General features: G+C 41.6%; 1 protein-coding gene across 2 annotated transcripts in view; it reads right to left on the bottom strand.

Moving 5' to 3' along the window:
- LOC311113314 (serine/threonine-protein kinase MARK1-like) overlaps positions 1 to 23,600 on the bottom strand; it is a 74,277-nt gene extending 50,677 nt beyond the window's left edge. For both annotated transcript variants that reach the window (XM_084156534.1, XM_084156535.1), the window contains exons 1-2: positions 23,354 to 23,600; positions 6,171 to 6,374 (exon numbers count right to left, since the gene is read on the bottom strand). In XM_084156534.1, the coding sequence (XP_084012660.1) occupies positions 6,171 to 6,374; positions 23,354 to 23,404 (255 nt within the window). In that variant the 5' untranslated portion in view covers positions 23,405 to 23,600. The remainder of the gene's footprint in view (positions 1 to 6,170; positions 6,375 to 23,353) is intronic.
- Between the last annotated feature and the right edge of the window lie 263 nt (positions 23,601 to 23,863).

The following is a 23,863-nucleotide window of genomic DNA, read 5'->3' as shown; positions in this document are numbered from 1 at the left end:
TGCAGATTCGACAGCCTTGGGTTGGTAACTCAAGCTTAAAATGGAAAATCTATTCAGGCCCAATTCTTGCTGTCTGCCAGCGAAACAAAATAGATAAACGCTGTCCCTGTTATGGAGGCTGAAAATGCACAAACTGATGAATGTTTTGAATGGAGGACAGTATGAGAATGTGATTTGGACGCACACAACACTGACACAGACACACAGTGACACAGCGACACCCACCAGTCCCACACACAGTGGTGGTGGTTGTAATGACTTTCCTCAACCATTATTTCTCTTAAAAATGTCTAGAGATGACTGCTGAGGTATATACAGGCTCTGCAGGTTCCTTTCATATTGGTAAATAAAAATGTATCCTGGCCACTAAGTGAGGGATCTTAAAGGAAGCCTCGGACGTGATGCCGATCTGCCTACATGCTCATAGTGAAAGGCAGTAGGCGGCCATTTCATCTATCGAGGTCTAGGCCAGAGGCTCTCGTGTCGATCCATAATTTCTAACCATTCAAAGAGACAAGTTATGGTCCAACAGTTAAAGCGACACACTCCTTAATTTGACTGTGGCTGCTTTAAGGACAATGAATCAGTGGGTTGTTGGTTCAAATCTGAGCTGGTGCAGTGCTGCTGTTTTGTCCTCCTGGTGCAAAATATTAACTGCTTCATAAAGCGGAATTGAGAGGAGGAATAAGTTGATTTATTTGGGCCTGTGTTGGTGTACAAACTCATCAGCAAGAGCGTCATTTAAAAATACCCTATAATAATTCACTGGCAGTTCCATTTGTCCAGATCCACCCCCACAGATTACAAACCAGTCAAAAGGGCTGCCACTGCACTTAAAGTGAAAGTTACAGATTGCGCCTTTAAAGACGCATATGAAATTCTGCTCGTACACCCCAGTGTGTCATAGATCCTTTTAAAGCGTAACTGAGAAAGGTTGCATCAGTCCCCAAGACTACAATCAACCATAATCACTATAATCAACACACAATCACTTTTGGGATAAGAGATGAAACTAGCACAATGCAAAACATAGGCACCGTAGAATATGCCTCCCTTGCAAACAGCAGCCTCTCCTCTTCTGAAATATGGATATGTAATTGGACACCATTACTGGGTAGAAACAGCAGGCTTCCGAGACCATAAGCGTTCGCATCCTATCAGCCAATACCTGAGTAGGCATACCGGAATGTTTTATTTTACACATAACCTCTCACTCAATGCTCTGGTGAGAGTACTGACGTACATTGCATCAATAATTTAACCTATACTGTGGCTCATGCTGGGTCAGCGTGCCAAGCCAAAGTTATTTCCATTTCAAAAGTAGACTTTAAAACTGCGCTGAGGTTTTGGCCAACGCTGAAAGAGAATTGTTGAGTGGTTGAGGTCAATGGGTGGTGAGGGCAACCAGTGCAGCCATATCTTGTTAACTCTTGATTTGTCTTTAAGTGGCTGACAGCATTTTAGCAACATCAAATCTGATTAAAATCTGTTGATATACACCCCCTGGAAGAATGACACTTTTTATAAAAAATGTTCTGACAAGCGACCACTTAGATATGGTCATTTTCACGTTTTCATAAATTCTTAGAATGTTTGGTAATTACATATACTAAGGCATTTTTTAAACAATTATAGCAACAGACTGGGAAAGCGGCTGTGGGCTTGGACAATTAATAGACACTGCACTAAATAAAAGCTAATAAAAACATCCGTCTCGTCCAGGACCGGAGTCTACGCAGACCAGTGCACCATAGCCAGTTGGCTCAGTTGGTAGAGCATGGTGCTTGCAACGCCAGGGTTATGGGTTCGATTCCCACCGGGGACCAGAACAAAAAGATATTGGATGAAAATGTATGCATTCACTACTAGCGCTGGGGCAGTCATGACATTTTGTGAGCCGGTGATTGTCAAGCAAATAACTGCCGGGCTCACGGTAATTGACTGTTAATTAACATAAACACATTTAGCATAGCTTACAAGCCACTGATGCAGACCTTTGGAACATCCACATTTTAAAAAGTCTAATAAATCCATGTAATATAGCCTACACCATCACAATAAATCCATTATTTATTTTACACAGATCTGAAGAAAATGTAGTCTATTTCAGAAGAACAGAATAGCATACTCTGAGTTGTCCTTATGTTAGGCCCTGATCTGGCTATGCCATATGGCTGTGGACTACACTAGTTCATTTAGCAGACAAGATTTGGTAAGAGTTCCGTGGCATTATTTTATAATATTTTATAGTATGAAGAATACAATTGAACATAGCTGAATAAAATAGAATGGATATTTTCTCCAAACCATTTGAGGGAGTGCTCACAACCATATGTAGAGTGGTTAACAAAGAAACAGGTACTCCTATATGATTCATTTAGAGTTATTTATGTAACTTTAGTTGTGATACAAATGTTGGGCTATATGTTTTGATTTTTAATACATTCTAAGGCTGCATGATGCGACTGTAATGATGATTTGAAAAAAGTTGCATGAAAAGGCATGAGCTCTGCTTTCTTTTTTTGGTCAGGCTGTACACACTTCATCAGTCTCTCATTCACAATTTGACAAGCACATGATAATGCCTCAAATTTCCCGGCTGCATCCCCTTTGTGAGGCCGTAATGCCCCCTAAAAAAATCATGCCTTTTGCGGCCAGTGGCCATTGTGCCCTTGGGCTGAATATAATGATTATAATTCCCGGCTGCGTGCCGAAGCACCTCTCACTCGCATGGCTCTCAGTCACATGATCTGGTCTTTCTCACAGGCTACAAGTGAAGACCGACACATCGGGGAAGCAACAGCGCGCGTCCTTATCCAATTCCGAGGCGCATATTGAAGATATTGGAAGAACTGTCCACATTTACTTTTCGTCAGCCAACAAGATGAGTAGGCCTAACGAACAGCAAAAGCACTAGCCTATGTCAATCTACTATCCCCCATAGGTCAAAGGTTGACCTATTCTATTCTGTGCTATAAATAAATACTCCAAACATAGTCTGGGACAGTTGTGGGATGCGATAGATCCCAAATTAATACAACCACTAGCATAAAAACCCCCTGTTTTAAGCAATGAGCCTGATGCAACAGATGAGAACATTTAGCTTAAAATGTTGCTAAAAATTTTAGGCTATTTCTTCACATTATAAGCGCAGCAATGCGCACACGACAGTAGGCTATAAGCGCGAATGTTCCACTAGCAAGAAAATACCATTCTCAAAAGTGAACGCAAATGCGATTATGCATGTAATGCTTTTATAATAAAAGGTGCATTTTTATGGTGAACATTATCTTCCCCAAACTTGAATCACACGTGCTGCATATATATGCCAGTTAGACTCTACACCCGGTGTAAAGCGGATTTATGTGCTTCATTTTAAGAAGTTATTTGGCCACTTTAGATGTGATACAAACCTTCAAACATATAGGCCCATGGGCTAGGCTACATAAGGTGTGCGACTACGATTTGAAAAAGTTGCAAAAAAAGTAATGGTTGTTTCTTGCCTTAAGCTGGGCATCATTGACAATTGATAATATATAATTCACAAGTGATAGTCTGATGGGTGACAATATTAGCCTGGTCTTGATATAATCTTGTCTTTACATATACTAAATAATATATGTATGAAGTTAGTTTTTATTTAGAATAGACCACTATCATGCACCTGTCTCGAAACAGGGGCAGGGGGAAAACATACATGTATTCTATGCAATTAAATAGCGAATGGAGGACGCATTTCCCACAGTTCCTTTTCATGCCAGCCAGGTAGACTATACTCCTGTTGTAAAGAGAAGCAATGTGCTTAATATTAGGAAAGTTGAGAAATAAATATAGTAGGCCTAGCCTATAAAAAGCTGATGGGATCCTCCTCTTTTTAAAAGAGGCCATCACTCTGTTTTCTCACACAATTGCATAGCCTATAGAAATGTTGGGCAATATGAGCTCATGGGCTCTCATGAAGTGTTTGATTAGATTTTCAATTACATTTGCATTCATGTCAGTGTGATTAGAGGGACAATAGAGTGCTGAGTACCAGGCAGTTAGCAAGTTTGGTAGGCTACTAATGACCATCAGCAGCATCAGAGCTTGTAGAAACCTAATTAACGTGACTAAACGGTCACGTGGAATTTGACTGCCATCATGACTCTTGACCACAGGTGTGGCGGTAATAGGTCACCGTAACAGCCCTACCTAATACTGTAAGAGCGTCTGCTAAATGACTAAAATGTAACTACAGTAGGCCTTTATGCAAACAAGCCATTTGCCACACAGGCCTGCCATCATTTACTTTGAACTGGACTGTGTGTTTACAGGGAGTTGCGACTTTAGTCTAAAGATCATTTATATGATTATTCGCCAAAAGCCACCTGAATGGATTATTGCAAATATGTCAATACCATGGGAGTCTTCTTACATTTGTGAACTTTACAGTCCTATTGATCAAACAACCATGAAAAGGTAGACTCTCTCTCCCTCAGTTATGCACATCAACAACTAATGCTAGCCAGAGCAAGATGAGCTCAAATATAACGAAGGAACATTAACCCTCTCAAACTGTTTCAGCTAGATGGTCATCAAAATTGCACTGATAAACGATGGGAATTGTAGCCTACTCGTCCTTTGTAGAATTGTAGCCTACTGCAACCAAGCACCCAAGCTAACTGGCTAAAGTTGGCTAGCTTGCTACTTCCAGACACAAATGAGAGAACACCTCACTCTGACCATGGTTAGCTAGGCTGTTTACATGTTATCTAGAGTGTTCGTGACCAACTATTACTTTTTTGGCCTATGTTTACTGACACCGGTCACATTCAGCCGGTGTTGCGCGTTCATAAATTAATATAAGTCTTACTCAGACAAGAGTGCTCTGAAATCGTAGTAGATAGCCAGAGTGAATTTGAGAACGCAAGAGATATGCTAACTGGATAAATGTAATTGAAGTTCTTGCTAGCTACTGTCACCAAATTACACCTGCATCTCTAGCTGTGTATAGGCACCGAAAAACGATGAGTGAAAAAGTGAGTCACTCACCCACTCCTCCAATAACATCCTCCCTAGCAGCTAGCTAGCTCGGCTCCGTGTTTTTAGCTTGCTGCATAAATAGATACGCTAGTCTATTATCCAATATATGAAGGCTGTGTTTCTAACTCAATTTAGTAACATTTCAATGCCAGTGTTGTCGTAAACAATTTGATTATCTGTTCTAATTGTCTGTCGTGGGGAATCTATACTGAACAAAAATATAAACGCAACATGCAACAATTTCAACTATTTTTTACTGAGTTACAGTTCATATAAGGAAATCAGTCTATTTAAATAAATTCATTAGGCCCCAATCTATGGATTTCACATGACTGGGCAGGGGCGCAGCCACTGGAGAGCCAGGCCCAGCCAATCAGTTTTTCCCCACAAAAGGGCTTTTATTACAGAGAAATACTCCTCAGTTTCATCAGCTGTCCGGGTGGCTGGTCTCACACGATCCTGTAGGTGAAGAAGCCGGATGTGGAGGTCCTGGGCTGGCGTAGTTACACGTGGTCTGCGGTTGTGAGGCCGGTTGGACGTACTGCCAAATTCTTTAAAACGACGTTGGCTTACGTAAGGGAAATGAATACTCCGTCAACAGATCTGGTGAAACATTCCTGCAGTCAGCATGCCATTTGCATGCTCCCTCAAAACTTGCGATATCTGTGGCATTGTGTTGTGTGGCAAAACTGCACATTTTAGAGTGGCCTTTTATTGTCCCCAGCACAAGGTGCACCTGTGTAATGATCATGCTGTTTAATCATCTTCTTGATATGCCACACCTATCAGGTGGATGGATTATCTTGGCTAAGGATAAATGCTCACTAACTGGGATGTAAACAAATGTGTGCAAAACATTTGAGAGAAATAAGCTTTTTGTGCTTATGGAACATTTCTGGGACCTTTCATTTCAGCTCATGGAATTAAAACCATGGGACCAACACTTTACATGTTGCATTTATATTTTTGTTCAGTATAAGTAACTTTAGCAACATTGAATTTGAAAACACCAACAGTTGTTTTCCCAGACCCTGGTTACGCCTGGGTTAATCTTTGTCGAAGTAATCAGTCCTAAACGAAAAGGAATCACAAACAAAAAGACCAAACTGCTAAATGACAGCGACAAATTCATAATGGAGGAAACTTACCTCTCGTCCTGTCAGTATATGCCGGGCCAGCTTGACTTTGGCGAAGTTCCCCTTGCCAATGGTCTTGAGCAGCCGGTAGTTCCCGATGTGTGGCTGCTCCTCCGTCGTGGACGCCACAGAGTTCCGACATCTCGGCAGGCTGTGCCGACTCCCCGACTTGGCCGGCGGGGCTGGGGGCTCCTGGTAGCCCTCCACAGAAGTGTGCTGTAAGAATGTGACATGGGTGGAGATGAACAACATGTCGTTTTATTTTATTGAACAGATAGAGGATGAAAGTGCGGAACGATAGAGAGGTTATGTCAGAGGAGTAGGCCTGATTCAAACCTATGGCAACATCAAAGACAGCAGAGGCTGCTGCATTACGACTAGACCAGCTTTCCACCAGCAACATCCAAGTCTCTTCATCACAGTCACAAAGCTAAACAGCTAGCGATACTATATCTGCTACATAAACCAGGTTTCCATCCAGTAAAGTACGTCAGATAATAAATATCACAACAGGCCTGACGGAAACAGCAAATTTACTGTCAATTTTCCAAATGTCGACAAAACAAATAAGTTAGACAAGGTGGGATCTTTTTGTGCCGGTAAAATTAATTATGCGAGAAATGGCAGTGGAAACGCCTTTATGCGCAAATATTGATTATAGTAACCATAAAATTTAAGTAAACTTGAAGTCATGTGATATGTTGTGTTGTCCTCCCACTACAACTCGGGAAAGCATGCAGTTTATTAGGCTACTGATGAAATAAGTTATGAATTTCACAGGGTGGTGAAATTGAACAGTGAAGAGCTTCAGGCTCCTTTCCAATAAATATCAAGGGTCTTACTCTGGTGACAGGATGATCGATGCTTGGCTTCCGTTTGACAAATACAAATAATCTTGCTCTTTTGTCCATAAAAAAAAAACAGAGAGTGGGCACATTCACTATAGCCTATAACGCAACATTTTAGTGACAAAACCACCAGCAGAGTTGAACATCTTATTTTTATGTGCACTACGTCATCACGCACAGCCTTTAATCCACAACAAGTCAATTTGATGGAAACATCTCTGGTGGGAAAATACACATTGTTTTTATGCAGATTGCATAAAAATATGTCGCCAATTGCATGGAAACCTAGCTAGAGACTTAAAATGTATCACATTGAAAGTAATGATGTTATTTTCTACACAGATCATTCACAATTATTGCGTGATGATCTTCCTTGATGTTTTCCTGAACTTCCCAATACCTCTGATGCAGTTCAATTCACTTCAAACCATACTGAATTTTAAGACTGTCATAACCCAAAAAAAAAAAAGTAAACTCTGGCTGTTGATTCTAACACCTTTTTCACAGGGTGAGGTCGCAATAATTTTCTGATATCAAAATTGGGTCATGGGCCCAAAATACTTGTTGACCTCGTATCTTCCCTGGATATGTGATCTGACTGTTTACTTTGAAACCCTGTCAGCTGTACCCATGGCACGCGTAGCAAGAATTTAGGTGTCAGCGTCTACTTCCGAGGTGGCCCATGTGTGAAGCCTTAACCTCCTTGACATTATCGGACAAATAACTTTTTAGCAACCACAGGAATTAGTGACCCATGTGTTTGTTAGTGACACGTTGATAGTAGTTCATAGACATTAATACATCAATGTAGTAGGTAGGCCAACATACAGTACTATCCAGTGTGTATACTACACATCTCCTTCGTTTCTAGATTTTTCTTTCCCCCGATAAAGACATTGCTACTGGGCACAAACCTCTCAACGCACAGCTCCTATTACAGATGAATTCAGATTGTGTGACTCTGGTCTTCACATTATGATGGACTGATGCCACCGTAATGTGAAGCCTTTTTCAGCTTGATTGAATGTCACTGTACTGTATACATAAGCAGTGGGATTGTAGTAAACTGATATACTACTGTACTGTATACATAAGCAGTGGGATTGTAGTAAACTGATATACTGCACGATCAAATTATGAAATAGTAATATGATTAACTACACAATATTATGCCAGTGGCTTCATGACAATGTAACAGGGAAAGAGTGTCAGGGATTAGCCCTGTAACAATTGGGAAAGTACATTTAAGCTGCCGAGAAGCGCAGATATTTGTCATGACCATACTTCTCCTTGCACCACATTGAATTCACATTCATCCGCTGTAGTTCTAGCACTTTGGTAGTACTGCCATTCACCTTATTTTAGTTGTAGTTTGGTTGAAGTCGGAACAAAATCAGCTCCTGATTGCAATTAAGTCTTACAGAGTCAGACATATTCCCCATATCATTTCAACCCTAGAAGCCCAGACCTACCATCTAAAACAGACGTTAGTTAGCGTGATTAGCTACATTTCTTGTTAACAACTCTAAGGACACAGATATCCAAGTGAAAAAAGATGATGTGGCAAACAGCTGTACAATAAAACACCAATTCGCCAAGACGTTCCTGTACCCAGGCTGCCAATGCTGGGGTGCATTCAAAACGATTTGCTACCGAAAACATTTTACAAGCGAAAAGTTCCGTTAGGTCCCTACCCGTTACGCCCATTTGCTTCGGTCTCTCACTGGAGTAATTTATCACTGGTGACTGTGTGAGTGAGTGTCCCAATGTAATTGGCGCAGGAAAACCTTGCCTAAAAGATAGGGCAGCACTGTCGTACTTGGGGACACAAGGAAGTAAATTATGGTAATGATAGAATAAACAAGATGACCCATGACCCGCCATTGTAAACACTAACTGAATGTAATATACAGTGCATTTGGAAAGTATTCAGACCCCTTGACTTTTTCCACATTTTGTTACGTTACAGCCTTATTCTTAAATTGATTCAATACATGTTCCTCAATCTACACACAATACCCCATAATGGCAAAGTGAAAATTAAAATTATAAATTTTGCAAATGAATTAAAAACAAAAAAAAGAAATACTTTATTTACATAAGTATTCAGACCCTTTGCTATGAGACTCAAAATTTAGCTCCAGTGCATCCTGTTTCCATTGATCATCCTTGAGATGTTTCTACAACTTCATTGGAGTCCACCTGTGGTAAATTCAGTTGATTGGACATGATTTGGAAAGGCACACACTGGTCTATATAAGGTCCCACAGTTGACAGTGCATGTCAGAGCAAAAACCAAGCTATGAGGTTGAAGGAATTGTCCGTAGGGCTCCGAGACAGGATTGTGTCAAGGCACAGATCTGGGGAAGGGCACCAAAACATTTCTAAAGCATTGAAGGTCCCCAAGAACACAGTGGCCTCCATCATCCTTAAATGGAAGAAGTTTGGAACCACCAAGACTCTTCCTAGAGCTGGCCGCCCAGCCAAAATGAGCAATCGGGGGAGAAGGGCCCTGGTCAGGGAGGTGAACATGAACCCGATGGTCACTCTGATAGAGCTCCAGAGTTCCTCTGTGGAGATGGGGGAACATTCCAGAAGGACAACCATCTCTGCAGTACTCCACCAATCAGGCCTTTATGGTAGACTGGCCAGACAGAGCCACTCCTCAGTAAAAGGCACATGACAGCCCACTTGAACAGGTTGAGAGCTTCAAGTTCCTTGGTGTCCACATCACCAACGAACTATCATGGTCCAAACACACCAAGACAGTCGTGAAGAGGGCACGACAAAGCCTATTCCCCCTCAGGAGACTAAAAAGATTTGGCATGGGTCCTCAGATCCTCAAAAAATTCTACAGCTGCACCATCGAGAGCATCCTGACTGGTTGCATCACCGCCTGGTATGGCAACTGCTTGGCCTCTGACCGCAAGGCACTACAGAGGGTAGTGCGTACGGCCCAGTACATCACTGGGGCAAAGCTCCCTGCCATCCAGGACCTCTATACCAGGCGGTGTCAGAGGAAGGCCCTCAAAATTGTCAAAGACTCCAGCCACCCTAGTCATAGACTGTTCTCTCTGCTACCGCACGGCAAGCGGTACCGGAGTGCCAAGTCTAGGTCCAAAAGACTTCTCAACAGCTTCTACCCCCAAGCCATAAGACTCCTGAACAGCTAATCATGGCTACCCGGAATATTTGCACTGCCCCCCCACCCCATCCTTTTTACGCTGCTGCTACTCTGTTAAGTATTTATGCATAGTCACTTTAACTCTACCCACATGTACATATTACCTCAACTAGCCGGTGCCCCCGCACATTGACTATGCAACGGTACCCCCCTGTATATATAGCCTCCCTACTGTCACTTTATTTTACTGTATATATAGCCTCCCTACTGTCACTTTATTTTACTTCTGCTCTTTTTTTTCTCAACACTTTTTTGTTGTTGTTTTATTCTTACTTTTTTTGTTTAAAATAAATGCACTGTTGGTTAAGGGCTGTAAGTAAGCATTTCACTGTAATGTCTGCACCTGTTGTATTCGGCGCATGTGACCAATAAAATTTGATTTGGAGTTTGCCAAAAGGCACCTAAAGGACTCTGACCATGAGAAACAAGATTCTCTGGTCTGATGAAACCAAGATCGAACTCTTTGGCCTGAATGCCAAGCGTCACGTTTGGAGGAAACCAGGCACCATCCCTACGGTGAAGCATGGTGGTGGCAGTATCATGCTGTGGGGATGTTTTTCAGCGGCAGGAACTGGGAGACTAGTCAGGATCGAGGGAAAGATGAACGGAGCAAAGTACAGAAAGATCCTTGATGAAAACCTGCTCCAGAGCGCTCAGGACCTCAGACTGGGGTGAAGGTTCACCTTCCAACAGGACAATGACCCTAAGCACACAGCCAAGACAACACAGGAGTGGCTTCGGGACAAGTCTCTGAATGCCAGAACCCAGACTTGAACTTGATCGAACATCTCTGGAGAGACCTGAAAATAGCTGTGCAGCGACGCTCCCCATCCAACCTGACAGAGCTTGAGAGGATCTGCAGAGAAGAATGGGAGAAACTCCCCAAATACAGGTGTGCCAAGCTTGTAGCATCATACCAAAGAAGACAAGGCTGTAATCGCTACCAAAGGTTCTTCAACAAAGTACTGAGTAAAGGGCGTCTGAATACTTATGTAAATGTATTTTCAGTTTTTAAAAAAATAATTATATGTGCAAACATTTCTAAAAACCTGTTTTTGCTTTGTCATTATGGGGTATTGTGTGTAGATTGATGAGGGGGGAAAAACTATTTAATCCATTTTAGAATAAGGCTGTAACGTAACAAAATGTGGAAAAGGTGAAGGGGTCTGAATACTGTCCGAATGCACTGTATCTGGAGAGGAGAAAAACGTCTGTGGCCTTGAGCCAAACGCAGGAGTCGCTGTTAGCTATTAACCGTTAGCCTCGACGTGGTTCGTTACGGCAGATGGGAAAGGGACGGTGGTGGGCAGAGCTCACAGATCATTTAGCGACTGCCGACTGAATGGAGGGTCATAAAATCAGATTTGTGGGGTGTTGTCCAGGAGTGTCTACTTCAGAAGGGGAGTGATGAATTGCATGTAATAGGTAATTCCTTGAAAACATACAAACAGGTGGGGCTGCACAACTAACAGAGACAGCAGCATAGAGAGATGGAGCGCTGTCATTGGTCTCTCTTATCCATCCTTTGGCAGGAGCCTTGTGCAGTTGTGGGCTACTTTGTGAGCAATGTCACCTCCATATGTGGGCTACCATTTACAATCAACCAAGAAAAAAATATGATCAACAAAGAGGGATAGATGGAAAGCATATCATTATACAAACAGACTGATAGTCAACAAAATAGGTAAAGTTGGGAAACGCTTAACACTGTGGCAAACTACTATAATCAACAATATTATCATAATGATAGTATTATACTGTATACTGCTATTATAATAACCGACCAGAACGTTGAGGTTTCGCAGACCACACTTCCTCTCGTTTCAACATAACACTTTTCCTTAGTCTAATAATCACAGATGTTTGATGGATGGTTTTTCCAAATCAGCCCATTACACAGCACCAGTGCCCGTTGTTGCTTTTTTCCATCCAGATAGTTCATGTTGGCTACCTTCTGAATGGGGGTTAGGGGCATTTTTGGTGTTTGCCGTTGCTTTTAGCCGTTCGCCACTTATTTCTGCTCAACTTGCTCGTTCACGCTCGCATGGCTCGCTAAGCCCTAGCAACGAAGCGTCGTGTTTTGTAACACTCATTTTTCGGAATTCTCCTTCCTCGTCTGCCACTCAACGGTCTGATCACTAAAGGCTAAATGAAGCGCTCAGGTCCTGCTACCTTCACTCCTGAGCCTGTATTCATAAAGCATCTAAGAGTAGGAATGCTGATCTAGGATCAGGTCCCACCGGTTCTTATAATCTTATCCATTATCTTCTAGAAGGCAAAACTGATCCTATATCAGAACTCCTAATCTGACACACTTTATGGATATTGTCCCTGATCTAGGATCAGTTTGGTCTTTTAAATCAAAATGAATAAGAGGGGGGACTTGATCCTATATGAGAATTCCTACTATCTACTCCCAGCTCCCTAACTGTACCTGTCTTAGTAAACAGCAGGGCTTCCTGACAAGTGGCATGTTGTGTAAAGAAGCTGCCTTAAAATCGACTATTAAATTATTCAATAATTTATAATAAAACAAGTTGGCCAAGATTAAACTTGCCTTTGATGTATCATTATATTGCATGCACTGATAATAATCAACATAAAACTACATTTGAACAGAGGATGCATAAAACATTTATTTGCTCTAGCTCTGATGCAGGTCAACACTTGGGTATTCTCAGTCAGCAAAATGGCTTTGAAAAGAAAGCAAAGATTGCAATTGAAAGTGAAAGTTGAATATATATCTTTACCTCCTATCAGATGGGAGAGTATATCCAAGCACTGGCATCAGCAGTAATATTGTCACATTGTCAATAAACTGCTCAGTTATTGGAAGCTATCGGAAACATGTCACCACTTGTAAAACAGTGTATATATAAATAAATAAGATGTTTTATTGACATATACACTGGATAGGTGCAGTGAAGTGTGTTGTTTTACAGGGTCAGCCATAGTAGTACGGCACCATAGGAGTAAATTAGGTTTAAGTGCCTTGCTCAAGGGCACAGAGATTTTTAACCTTGTCGGCTCGGGTATTCAAACCAGCGACATTTCATTTACTGGCCCAATGCTCTAACCACAAGGATACCTGCTGCCACCTTCTACTCAGAGTACCCTTGTACTCAGAGTGCCATATAGCCTACTCACAGTCTCACACTGTACTCATTTATTTCCTGAACTGAGGTTGACCTGAGTCTATTACTGCAGTAAACAGAGGGAGGTGTGTGTGTGTGAGAGAGAAAGACAAGTATTGACAGTGTCAGGTCTGAATGAATGAAAAACGGCAAGGACTCACTCCAGCTGTGGACTCACTTCCCTTTCAATGCCAGGGTTTGTCTCGCACAAAACACGACAGAGGGCTAGAGCGCTGAGGAATTACCTCATAAAATCAACATCCACCTAGCGCAGAGGCTGGTCTAACGGAAACAGACTGAAGGTCATTGCGAGGGCAAGAGAAGTTTATCTAAGCTACTGAGGAAGCTTTGTCAAGTCCATTGACTTTGGCGTTGCTTTTTATTTGTTTCCACCTCTTGGGGATTTCAGAATCAAAGTTTTGAAAAACGATTGTCCAGTGTGGAAAAGTGATTCAAACAAATGTATCTGAAAAGGGACTACTTCAAGAACAACTTTGGGAACTACTATGGTTTGACCTTCATGACTTTCTGTGAAACACTCATTTAAAACTTCAAAACAGCATATCTATAGATACTGTACATCTATTGACCTCTGAACTCAAGAGGACATTTTGAGAAGGAATATGGTCTTGTTGAACAATATCAAAACCACACAAGGGTTGCATATCAGCATATTACCTGTGCTCATTTTGAAAGTGACGTTAAGGTTAAGCTTCACAAAGTAGGAAACTGTAGCCCTGCAAGGAAGTGAGGGAATTAATTTGCCAATTCCTCCCGAGCATTGAAAGCAGACACCTTCCCTTACCTCCTTCAACCTCAAACGTGGTCAATTTTGTAGATCAACATGGTTGAGGACGTAATGCAGGCATGCCACAATGGCATCCGGCTTCAAGGTTCCATTGATAAGCTGTCCGACCATGCAGAATGACAGAAAACTGGGATACACATTATCTGGGACCGCTGTTGTTGCCACCCGAATCTGGGAATTCGTTATGAACCTCTTCTTTTGTTTCTCTCACAGATCAGACAGACATAAAGTTGAAGTCAGAAGTTTACATACACTTAGGTTGGAGTCATTAACCACTCCACAAATTTCTTGTTAACAAACTGTAGTTTTGGCAAGACGGTTAGGACATCTACTTTGTGCATGACACAATACATTTTTCCAACAATTGTTTACAGACAGATTATTTCACTTATAATTCACTGTATCACAACTCCAGTGGGTCAGAAGTTTACATACACTAAATTGACTGTGCCTTTTAAACAGCTTGGAAAATTCCAGAAAATGATGTCATGGCTTTAGAAGCTTCTTACAGGCTAATAGACATCATTTGAGTCAATTGGAGGTGTACCTGTGGATGTATTTCAAGGCCTACCTTCAAACTCAGTGCCTCTATGCTTGACATTATGGGAAAATCAAAATAAATCAGCCAAGACCTCAGAAACAAAATTGTAGACCTCCACAAGTTTGGTTCATCCTTGGGAGCAATTTACAAACGCCTGAAGGTACCACGTTCATCTGTACAAACAATAGTACGCAAGTATAAACACCATAGGACCACGCAGCCGTCATACCGCTCAGGAAGGAGACGCGTTCTGTCTCCTAGAGATGAACGTACTTTTGTGCGAAAATTGCAAATCAATCCCAGAACAACAGCAAAGGACCTTGTGAAGATGCTGGAGGAAACAGGTTAAAAAGTATCTACATCCACAGTAAAACGAGTCCTATAATCGACATAACCTGAAAGACCGCTCAGCAAGGAAGAAGCCACTGCTCCAAAACCGCCATTCACAAAAGCCAGACTACGGTTTGCAACTGCACATGGGGACAAAGATCATACTTTTTGGAGAAATGTCCTCTGGTCTGATGAAACAAAAAATAGAACTGTTTGGCCATAATGACCATCGTTATGTTTGGAGGAAAAAAGGGGTCGCTTGCAAGCCGAAGAACACCATCCCAACCGTGAAGCACGGGGGTGGCAGCATCATGCTGTGAGGGTGCTTTGCTGCAGGAGGGACTGGTGCACTTCACAAAATAGATGGCATCATGAGGAAGGAAAATTATGTGGATATATTGAAGCAACATCTCAAGACATCAGTCAGGAAGTTAAAGCTTGGTCGCAAATGGGTCTTCCAAATGGACAATGACCCCAAGCATACTTCCAAAGTTGTGGCAAAATGGCTTAAGGACAACAAAGTCAAGGTATTGGAGTGGCCATCACAAAGCCCTGACCTCAATCCTATAGAAAATTAGTGGGCAGATAAACTGGCCATCCCATCCAACAGTACAATGAATGTCATTGTTTGTATTGCTGTCTCTTTTACTTTATTTTTATTGGAAAATAATAAGCATATTATAAAAAAAAAATTAAAAAAAATTAGTGGGCAGAACTGAAAAGGCGTGTGCGAGCAAGGAGGCCTATAAACCTGACTCAGTTACACCAGCTCTGTCAGGAGGAATGGGCCAAAATTCACCCAACTTCTTGTGGGAAGCTTGTGGAAGGCTAACCGAAACGTTTGACCCAAGTTAAACAATTTAAAGGAAATGCTACCAAATACTAATTGAGTGTATGTAAACTTCTGACCCACTGGGAATGTGATGAAAGAAATAAAAAGTGACATTTCACTTTCTTTTCTGACATTTCACATTCTTAAAATAAAGTGGTGATGCTAACTGACCTAAGACAGGGAATTTTTACTAGGATTAAATGTCAGGAATTGTGAAAAACTGAGTTTAAATGTATTTGGCTAAGGTATATGTAAACTTCAGACTTCAACTGTAGCTACCGACTTGTCTGGTTCGTGGTCACAGAGACTTTCCAAAAGCTAGAGTTGCATGTGGGCTGTATAATCTGCTGCACTTAGGGTCATCTTTTTCTGGTCTTCATTTTGGTATTATCATATCAATTAGTTTAAGATGCAAATGAAACATTGACAATGGGAGTCACATGCATTGAGCTGTGAAGCAATTAGCTTCACGACTTATGCTAATTTCCAGTCCCTAATTAACATAAGTGTACCAGAATCTGAGCTTTATTAACTGCTGAAGTGGATAAACGTGACAAGATTCTTTACGTTTCCATCTAAGTGAGCCTGCAGTGGCTGCTAGTAAGTGTATGCAACACTTGTGCTTATGCAGCGCCAAAGATGATCTGTATCGACCCTTGCTGGTCCCTTGCGGGCACTAGCTATAAACGTTGCCATATGTGCCACAGGTTTGCACTGTGACTCTGCTACGCATCAAATGATCAAATGTGATCTAAATGGAACAGGGCCAGGAGTGGGTGCATACTGTCAATCGTAAACACATTTACAGGACACGAATGGGACCGTTCCTTTTCTTGCGTCACCCTTACGGGTCAGGGCTATGGACTGATGTGTAATTTATGAAAAATGAAATGCATTAGTTACATTTCAAGAAATGTCTGCAGTTTATGATTAATTCCAAGAGGATTATTCTGTGCAAATGAAGCTGACCAAGGGTAATTTAATTTGAAAGGAGCTGTAGAAAGTTAGCCATACTCTGAGGCCCACTGAGAGCCATGTTCTCTTCACAAAGGGATTATGAGTCAATATTTTTTACCAAACAGTTAAAAAGAGATTTGTTCTATGAGAAACATTTTTCACTATAGGCCTATATTCATCATTGCACCAAGTCTCAAAGAGATTGCTATAACGCTAATAATCAGTTCCTGAGAAGCAGAAGATGCTAGTAAAAGTACGCAACTGCAGTTCTCTGCAACGTTGAGGGCAATGCAAAAAAATTACAACATTCTGATACAAAGCAGTCCACTTAATTCAAATTAACAGCAAGCTATAGGCCAAGGCAGCAAACAATTGAGTAATGCCATAAGCGTGCATTTTCGCGTGAATTATTGTGCTTGTGGGGCGACAGGTAGCCTAGCGGGTAGGAGCATTGGGCCAGTAACCGAAAGGTTGCTGGATCGAATCCCTGAGCTGACAAGGTCAAAATCTGTCATTCTGCCCCTGAGCAGGGCGGTTAACCCACTGTTCCCCGGGCGTCGATGACGTGGATGTCGATTAAGGCAGCCCGCCGCACCTCTCTGATTCAGACGGGTTGGGTTAAATGCGGAAGACAAATTTCAGTTGAATGCATTCAGTTGTACAACTGACTAGGTATCCCCCTTTCACCGGCCAACTAGAGAAGGAATTATTTAGGGGGGTTGAAGTGACATTTAGAGGTTGGTAAGATTTGTTAACATCAGACCAAACCCAGGGAAAGAACTTCATTCAGATAGCCAGTCAATGTAAAGACTCTTGACAAACCCTTAACAATAAACATGAGAATACCTGTTCATGGTTGTTATTTTCATGCTATCCAGATGACCGCAGTGAAAGTCACTGAGGAGTCTCTTCTCTGTCTGCCAACGGTAGATTCAGTTTCCATTCCTGGAAAGCAGGTAGGCACACCAGATGCTCTATCTATGGTGCTTTTTATGAACAGTGATGACACCACTAGAATTCCAGCGTTTATGTGACAATGAGCGCACTGCCTGGACACAGCATTCCAGAGGTACATTAGCCCTCCCCTCCGCCCGCCTCTTAGAAAGCCTCACTCCTTTCTCAGACCCCTTGACGATTGTTATGCAATTGTTGAAAGGCCAAGCAGTAATATGGTAACCTTCAGTGAACACCGCTCTCTTTCAATCTCACTGTTTTTTACAGGGCTAGTTACTGGTTCCTTACACCCAGAGGGCCGTTAGATAGTAGCAGTGCATTGCCTGCGGCAACAATGGGCGGTCTGATGTCAGCAGAGGCAAGATAGTCATCCTAAAACCACACAACATGGAGGTTTTCTTTATGCCAATCTGATGGAAAGGGCAACCCCCCCCCCCCCCCCCCCCCCCCCCCCAGAGGTTAATGTTCTTCTGATTTATTATCATAATTTGCGTAGCAGACCAAAGGTTTCATTTATGCACAGGAAGCAACTTTATACATACCATACAGTGATACCAAATTATGAGCCCTTGCACTTGAAAAAAACACATTTGTCAATTCTTAGCAACACGGTCCTGCTTTTGATAAATATTTGATGAGGTTATTTCCATCTCAATATATACCTTTTAATATGTGGAGAGGAAGATATTTGGCGAATGCAGGGCACACAAGTGGCAAACGCAGGGCACACAAGTTTATGCATTACATTGATTCAATGTGGGGGGTGGGTATTGAAGCCAGCCAAGATACTTTGACCCTGGCCCAGACAAGTTGCAGTGGTCAGATATTCATCGACACAGGTCCAAAATACTTTTCACCTGCATTTAAATCACATTACTCTAATACAAGCTCTCCTAGAAGATTTAACACAAACTAAAAGCAAATGCCCCCCAACTTATTCCAAGCAGTCTTGAATACAGTTATCATTTCCTTTAGGAATTCACAATGTTTCACTACATAGAACAGTGCCCTGATTCTTTAGACCGCAATATCAAGATACTAATCATTAGCCTACTATTACGCTGAACATTCAAAGACAGTGATTTGCAATGTATTTTTCGGTATTACACAATGTCAAGTAATAGGGCACTTAACTGGATTGTAATGGAAATCGGCCCTGCTACTGCAGTTAAGAGGAAAGAGGACCCAGTTCTGTCAACTTGCATGTCTTCAAAACCCATTATCTTTCAGTGCAGTATTTTACAGAAAGTTACCAAACAACTCGTTCTGGAATCAGAAATGAAGTAAAGCACTTCTTTCCCCTTTTCAATTGGCTGTTCCCAGACTTAAGCTGGTCATTTCAAACATAACACGGAACTGAACCGTGATATCTGTCAAGAGTAACTACGCTTTTGATGCCTGCCTTTTCAACGTTAGCTGACCTCAATGTAGGAAACGCTTTGAAATGAATGTGTATTTCAAGGATTAAATTCTTACCTGCTTTAGTCCCAAGAAATTAATATGGAATGATAGCAACACAAACAACAAAGCTGTGTAGAAGAATGAACAGTTCTACAGTAGCCTACTGACTTCAAAATATATAATTCCCTCCTGACAGCATGGATCAATACCTCACAGAGAAAGGGCAGTAGCACTTTGCTTTTCCATTTGGCATGCCATGCTTAAATGTATTAACTTATTTCATTAGTCAGCCATTAAATCTAGCTTGTATTGAGGCAATAAGCAGACTAGAGACAGACAATATAATAATAGAAGTGATGTATAGCGTCACTAAAAAAAATGTACAGTCATGTGGCACTCGTGGAAAGGAATGTCATTCATTCAATGAGCAGTGCATAGATCACAGCAATCAAGTATTCTGCCTATATGCTTGTGAAAATGTCAAGGGGTGCATTTGCTACATACATTTTTTGGTGGCCCACTGATTGTTGACTGTAGATATTTTGTATCCAAATGAATACCAAAAACAGCAGTCCGCAGATATTGCTGACCCAGTTCTAGGTGGACCTCTACCAGTTGTAGACCTATTCATCGAATTTGAACAACACCACACCAATTGATTTGACAACCACCGTGTCATGTGACATTCCAAAAGAATGACAGAAAGGTTCTGAAAGTTCAGAAAATCTCCACAATACCTTCATTCACACAAGTCAGTCTACTGTCTAGAAGGCCTAAAAGGAAAGATTCACCCATTTTGAATGTTACTGTTTTTGTGCATCTCTGAGTGAAGTTCATCTGAGCTATTCGCCATTCAAGCAGGCAGAAATACAGCTGGTATGACGAGTTTTGCTTCATATGATATATTGGACCATTGGCTTTCATACTTTTCTAATTCTCTGCACTGCCTTTCAAATGAATAGAAGCTGCGCATGCAAAGCCGCGTTGGTTGGGAATTTTGGGGAGGTGCGCATTCAAGCTGTGCGTTCCCCGCAGGTGGTTTTCTCAGAGCCGCGAAGCTATGTCACAATGAGACACCGGACTATTGTGTCTCTGCATCTGTGGACTCTGAATTACACTTTACACGTTGTCCCAACAGTCATTCATAAACATGCACAATCGCAAACACCTTTCTCATTCACAGTTCAAAAACTTGACTGGCTTCATTATTAAAATCCAACTGAAAGCGTTTTAGCAACATAAAATCTTGTAGAACATCTGCTCATATTTTACATTTTCTGACAAGCGAGCACTTAGTCATTTTCACACATTTATAGAATGTTTGGGAATGGCGTAGAGTAATGCATTTGTGAAAATTCGATAGCAATATAGAGTAGGAACCAAAGCAGCCGTGCTTTTGGAAAATTAATAAACACAGACCGTAGTCTACACAGACTTCATAGCCAATCATAGCTTCAGTAGGCCTATATGCAAACAAGCCATTTGCCACACAGGCCTGCCATCATTCACTTTGAACTGGACTGTGTGTTTACAGGCAGTAGCAACAGCGGAACTTTAGATCATTAAAAAGCATTCGCCAAAAGCCACAAAATCCACCTGAATGGATTTCTCCAAATATATAAATACAACGAGAGTCCTCTTACATTTGGGAACTTTACAGCCCTATTGATCAAGCAACCATGAAAAGGTAGGCTCTCTCAGTTGCATATGTATATCAACAACAAGATCAACTAATGTTAGCCAGAGAGATATTAGCTAAGTGAGGGAACAGTAGATAAGCCCTCTCAAACCTTTCAGCTTGTAGTTGGCTGTCAAAATTGCACTGATAAACAAAGGCGAATTGTAACCTGCTTACCCTTCTGCAGCTTGCCTGAGAGGCAGCAGGTAGCCTAGCGGTTAAGAGAGTTGGGCCAGTATCTGAAACATTGCTGGTTCGAATCCCCGAGACGACTAGGTGAAAAATCTGTCGATGTGCCCTTGAGCAAGGCACTTAACCTTAATTACTCCTGTAAGTCGCTCTGGATAAGAGCGTCATTTAAATTACTTCAATGTAAATGCCAATGCATGCTTGTCCCAACCAATCATTTATATACACACTAGATGACTGACCGGGGGCTGATGTGTTGATGCCAGTGCCTCCATCTTAGCACTCCCCCACCATTGTAAAAAAATATTATGGAAGCTATAGAAATGCATTTAGAAATGTCTACATTGCCACATTTATAATAGTACAGACACCTTAATGCATATGTTTAAATGATGCGAGCTAAAAATGGAAAAATGAAAAAAAAACATTCCTTAAAGTACTTTTTAGAGATTACTAATGTTACTGTCCACACAAAAAACTTAAATATATGTAATTTCGCCTTAAAAAACATGTAATTGAAATACTGTAGAATTCCATTCATTCCTATGGAGGACTGCGCCTACTGGGGAGTGTCAATATGGCCGACCGGTGGCTTCAAAGCCTGTCAATGGCCAATACATAGCATTAGCAATCCAGGGTTTATGTACATTATTGGTCCGAACCTACGTTTTGACAACTGAATGGGAACTTGTCTGCCTGTCTGCCCATTTGATCGATGCCAAATACATTTGATTGACAACTAATAGATATGCCAACTGTGGATAACAGTCGTTCAAGTTCGGACCTGAATCTCTAGCTGTAGCTAGAGTGGGGAGTCGGCCACTTAACCATTCGTCCAATGACATCCTCCCAGCTGTTAACGTTAGGCTCCGTGTTTTTAGCTTGCCAAATAAATGGCTACATGAATAGATAAACTAGCTAGCCTATTAGCCACGTTATGACGACTTGTGATCATTTCCCTTGCTAGTTTGATTGTATTGACATTCCCAGCCTTCGTGTCCAAAATATTGACTAATTGAAACAGTTCACTCCGAATGGCTGGAGGAAGCAAACAATGTACCAGGCCAGCTGTAATTTACAACATCATAGCAACATTTGTTGGACTAACAAGAAATGTATTGGTGAATTACATGAATCATGCATTGAACTGCATCCATCTATTCTACCAACAATGCCTTACTCTATGTCATGGAATTTTGATTTGTTTCATATCTGCAAAGTAGTTAACATGCTGTCAGTTCCACTTTAAATGAGAAATCTGCATTTCAAACAATAAAGTGTGCACTAGGGCACTGTTTTGGTACACATCTGAGGTATAGGGCTGGGGAAATCCATAGACAGAGCTTTGTGGATCCCATGACCTTCCATGAGATCAAAATAATAGTTCCATGTTTGGATAGTGTTTAACAATTACATTGTTTACAAACAGGAGTAAACAAGGTTATATTTGGGGGTAAGACAGTTGAACTAAAATCATGAGGCATTTATGAGTTATATTCTTAAAGAATGAATGGGTACATAGCCTATCATTAATTAAAAATTGCAAAATTTGATGTAACAACTAGGACTACCTGTAATAACTACCTTGACGCCATGGTCATTTTCTTCACCAGAGCAAAATGCATCATTCACAATTTGTCATCAGCGACCGTACGACAGACGATAATCATTCAAGGCACTTGGAGACGGCCTGCTGCGATGGATTTCTTCCCGCACTTAGGCAGGCCTACCATGATCTCAAAGTGGAGTCACAGCTTTTGAACTCTGCATGCCATCATCGATAAGCGGACATGGTCTAGATCTAATGTTGCAGTAGGCTAACAATAGCAATAGTCCTCTGCTGTGGCACATTTTAACAGCGGCCTCCTCCAGAAATTGAAATACCGTGTAACTGTGGCTGTTATAATCAGCGAGGACCGACAGACACATAAGGCAACATTGTATCTGATTTGTAGGCTACGGTTTCCATAAATAGATAGCCGAAAGCATCAGAGTACATCCTTTAGAACGCAGCCTTCCACGCAGACATGGCCCAATTCTAGTGACTACAAATACTAATATTTATGTGTAGGCTATGATAGTCTACAATGGCATGCGTCAAATTCGATACGACGAACGATTTCAAATGAGCTAACGTTATAAAATGACAATGGCAGAGTATGGGTAGCTAAATCCTCATTGCCCCAGTAGGATATGCCGCTAGCTTGCTGACCGATAGACCAGCCCAATTTTAGCGTTATTATGATTCACACGCATCATCACACAAGCTTAGCAAAAAATAATAATATTTTCCTTAGAAAAATATAGGCCATAGGGAAGAATGAACATTGGCTACTTACATTCTCTGTATCACGCTCATTCACAGTAGGCAATGGCGTTCTGGTCGACATTTTGTGTTCACAGGCCGCTAAGCACCGAGCTTGGCAGCCGCCGAGAACAGTGCGACGAGAGAAAATATTAATTTGACCTTTTTACACCACCGGCATTTCCAACCTGACCATCCAAACCGCAGTATTCCAAACTACAGCATATCTACCTCAAGGCCCGCTTGGAGCCAGCGCAGGGCTATCTATGCTGATAGATGCGCCCCCGGGTACGAGGCAAACGAGTGTCGCGAACGGATAGGAGTTTGTATGAAGCAGAGAATCCAGCATTGATCCACCCTGATAGATACACTAGGAAAACGAACGCGAGATGGGGAAGTAGTAGTAAAAGGAACACCCTACACAGGAGCGACCTTAGTTCTCCCTCCCAAAATGCTAGGATTCATACAGGATAGCCTACGCGGGTACCACCAGTGTTCATGGAATATCTTTTATAGAATGCATGCAAGCAAAAAAAGTATATTC

Source organism: Coregonus lavaretus, assembly GCF_964263955.1.
Source record: "Coregonus lavaretus genome assembly, chromosome: 40".
NCBI classification, from domain to species: domain Eukaryota; kingdom Metazoa; phylum Chordata; class Actinopteri; order Salmoniformes; family Salmonidae; genus Coregonus; species Coregonus lavaretus.
This window is presented reverse-complemented; position numbering and strand designations above follow the sequence as displayed.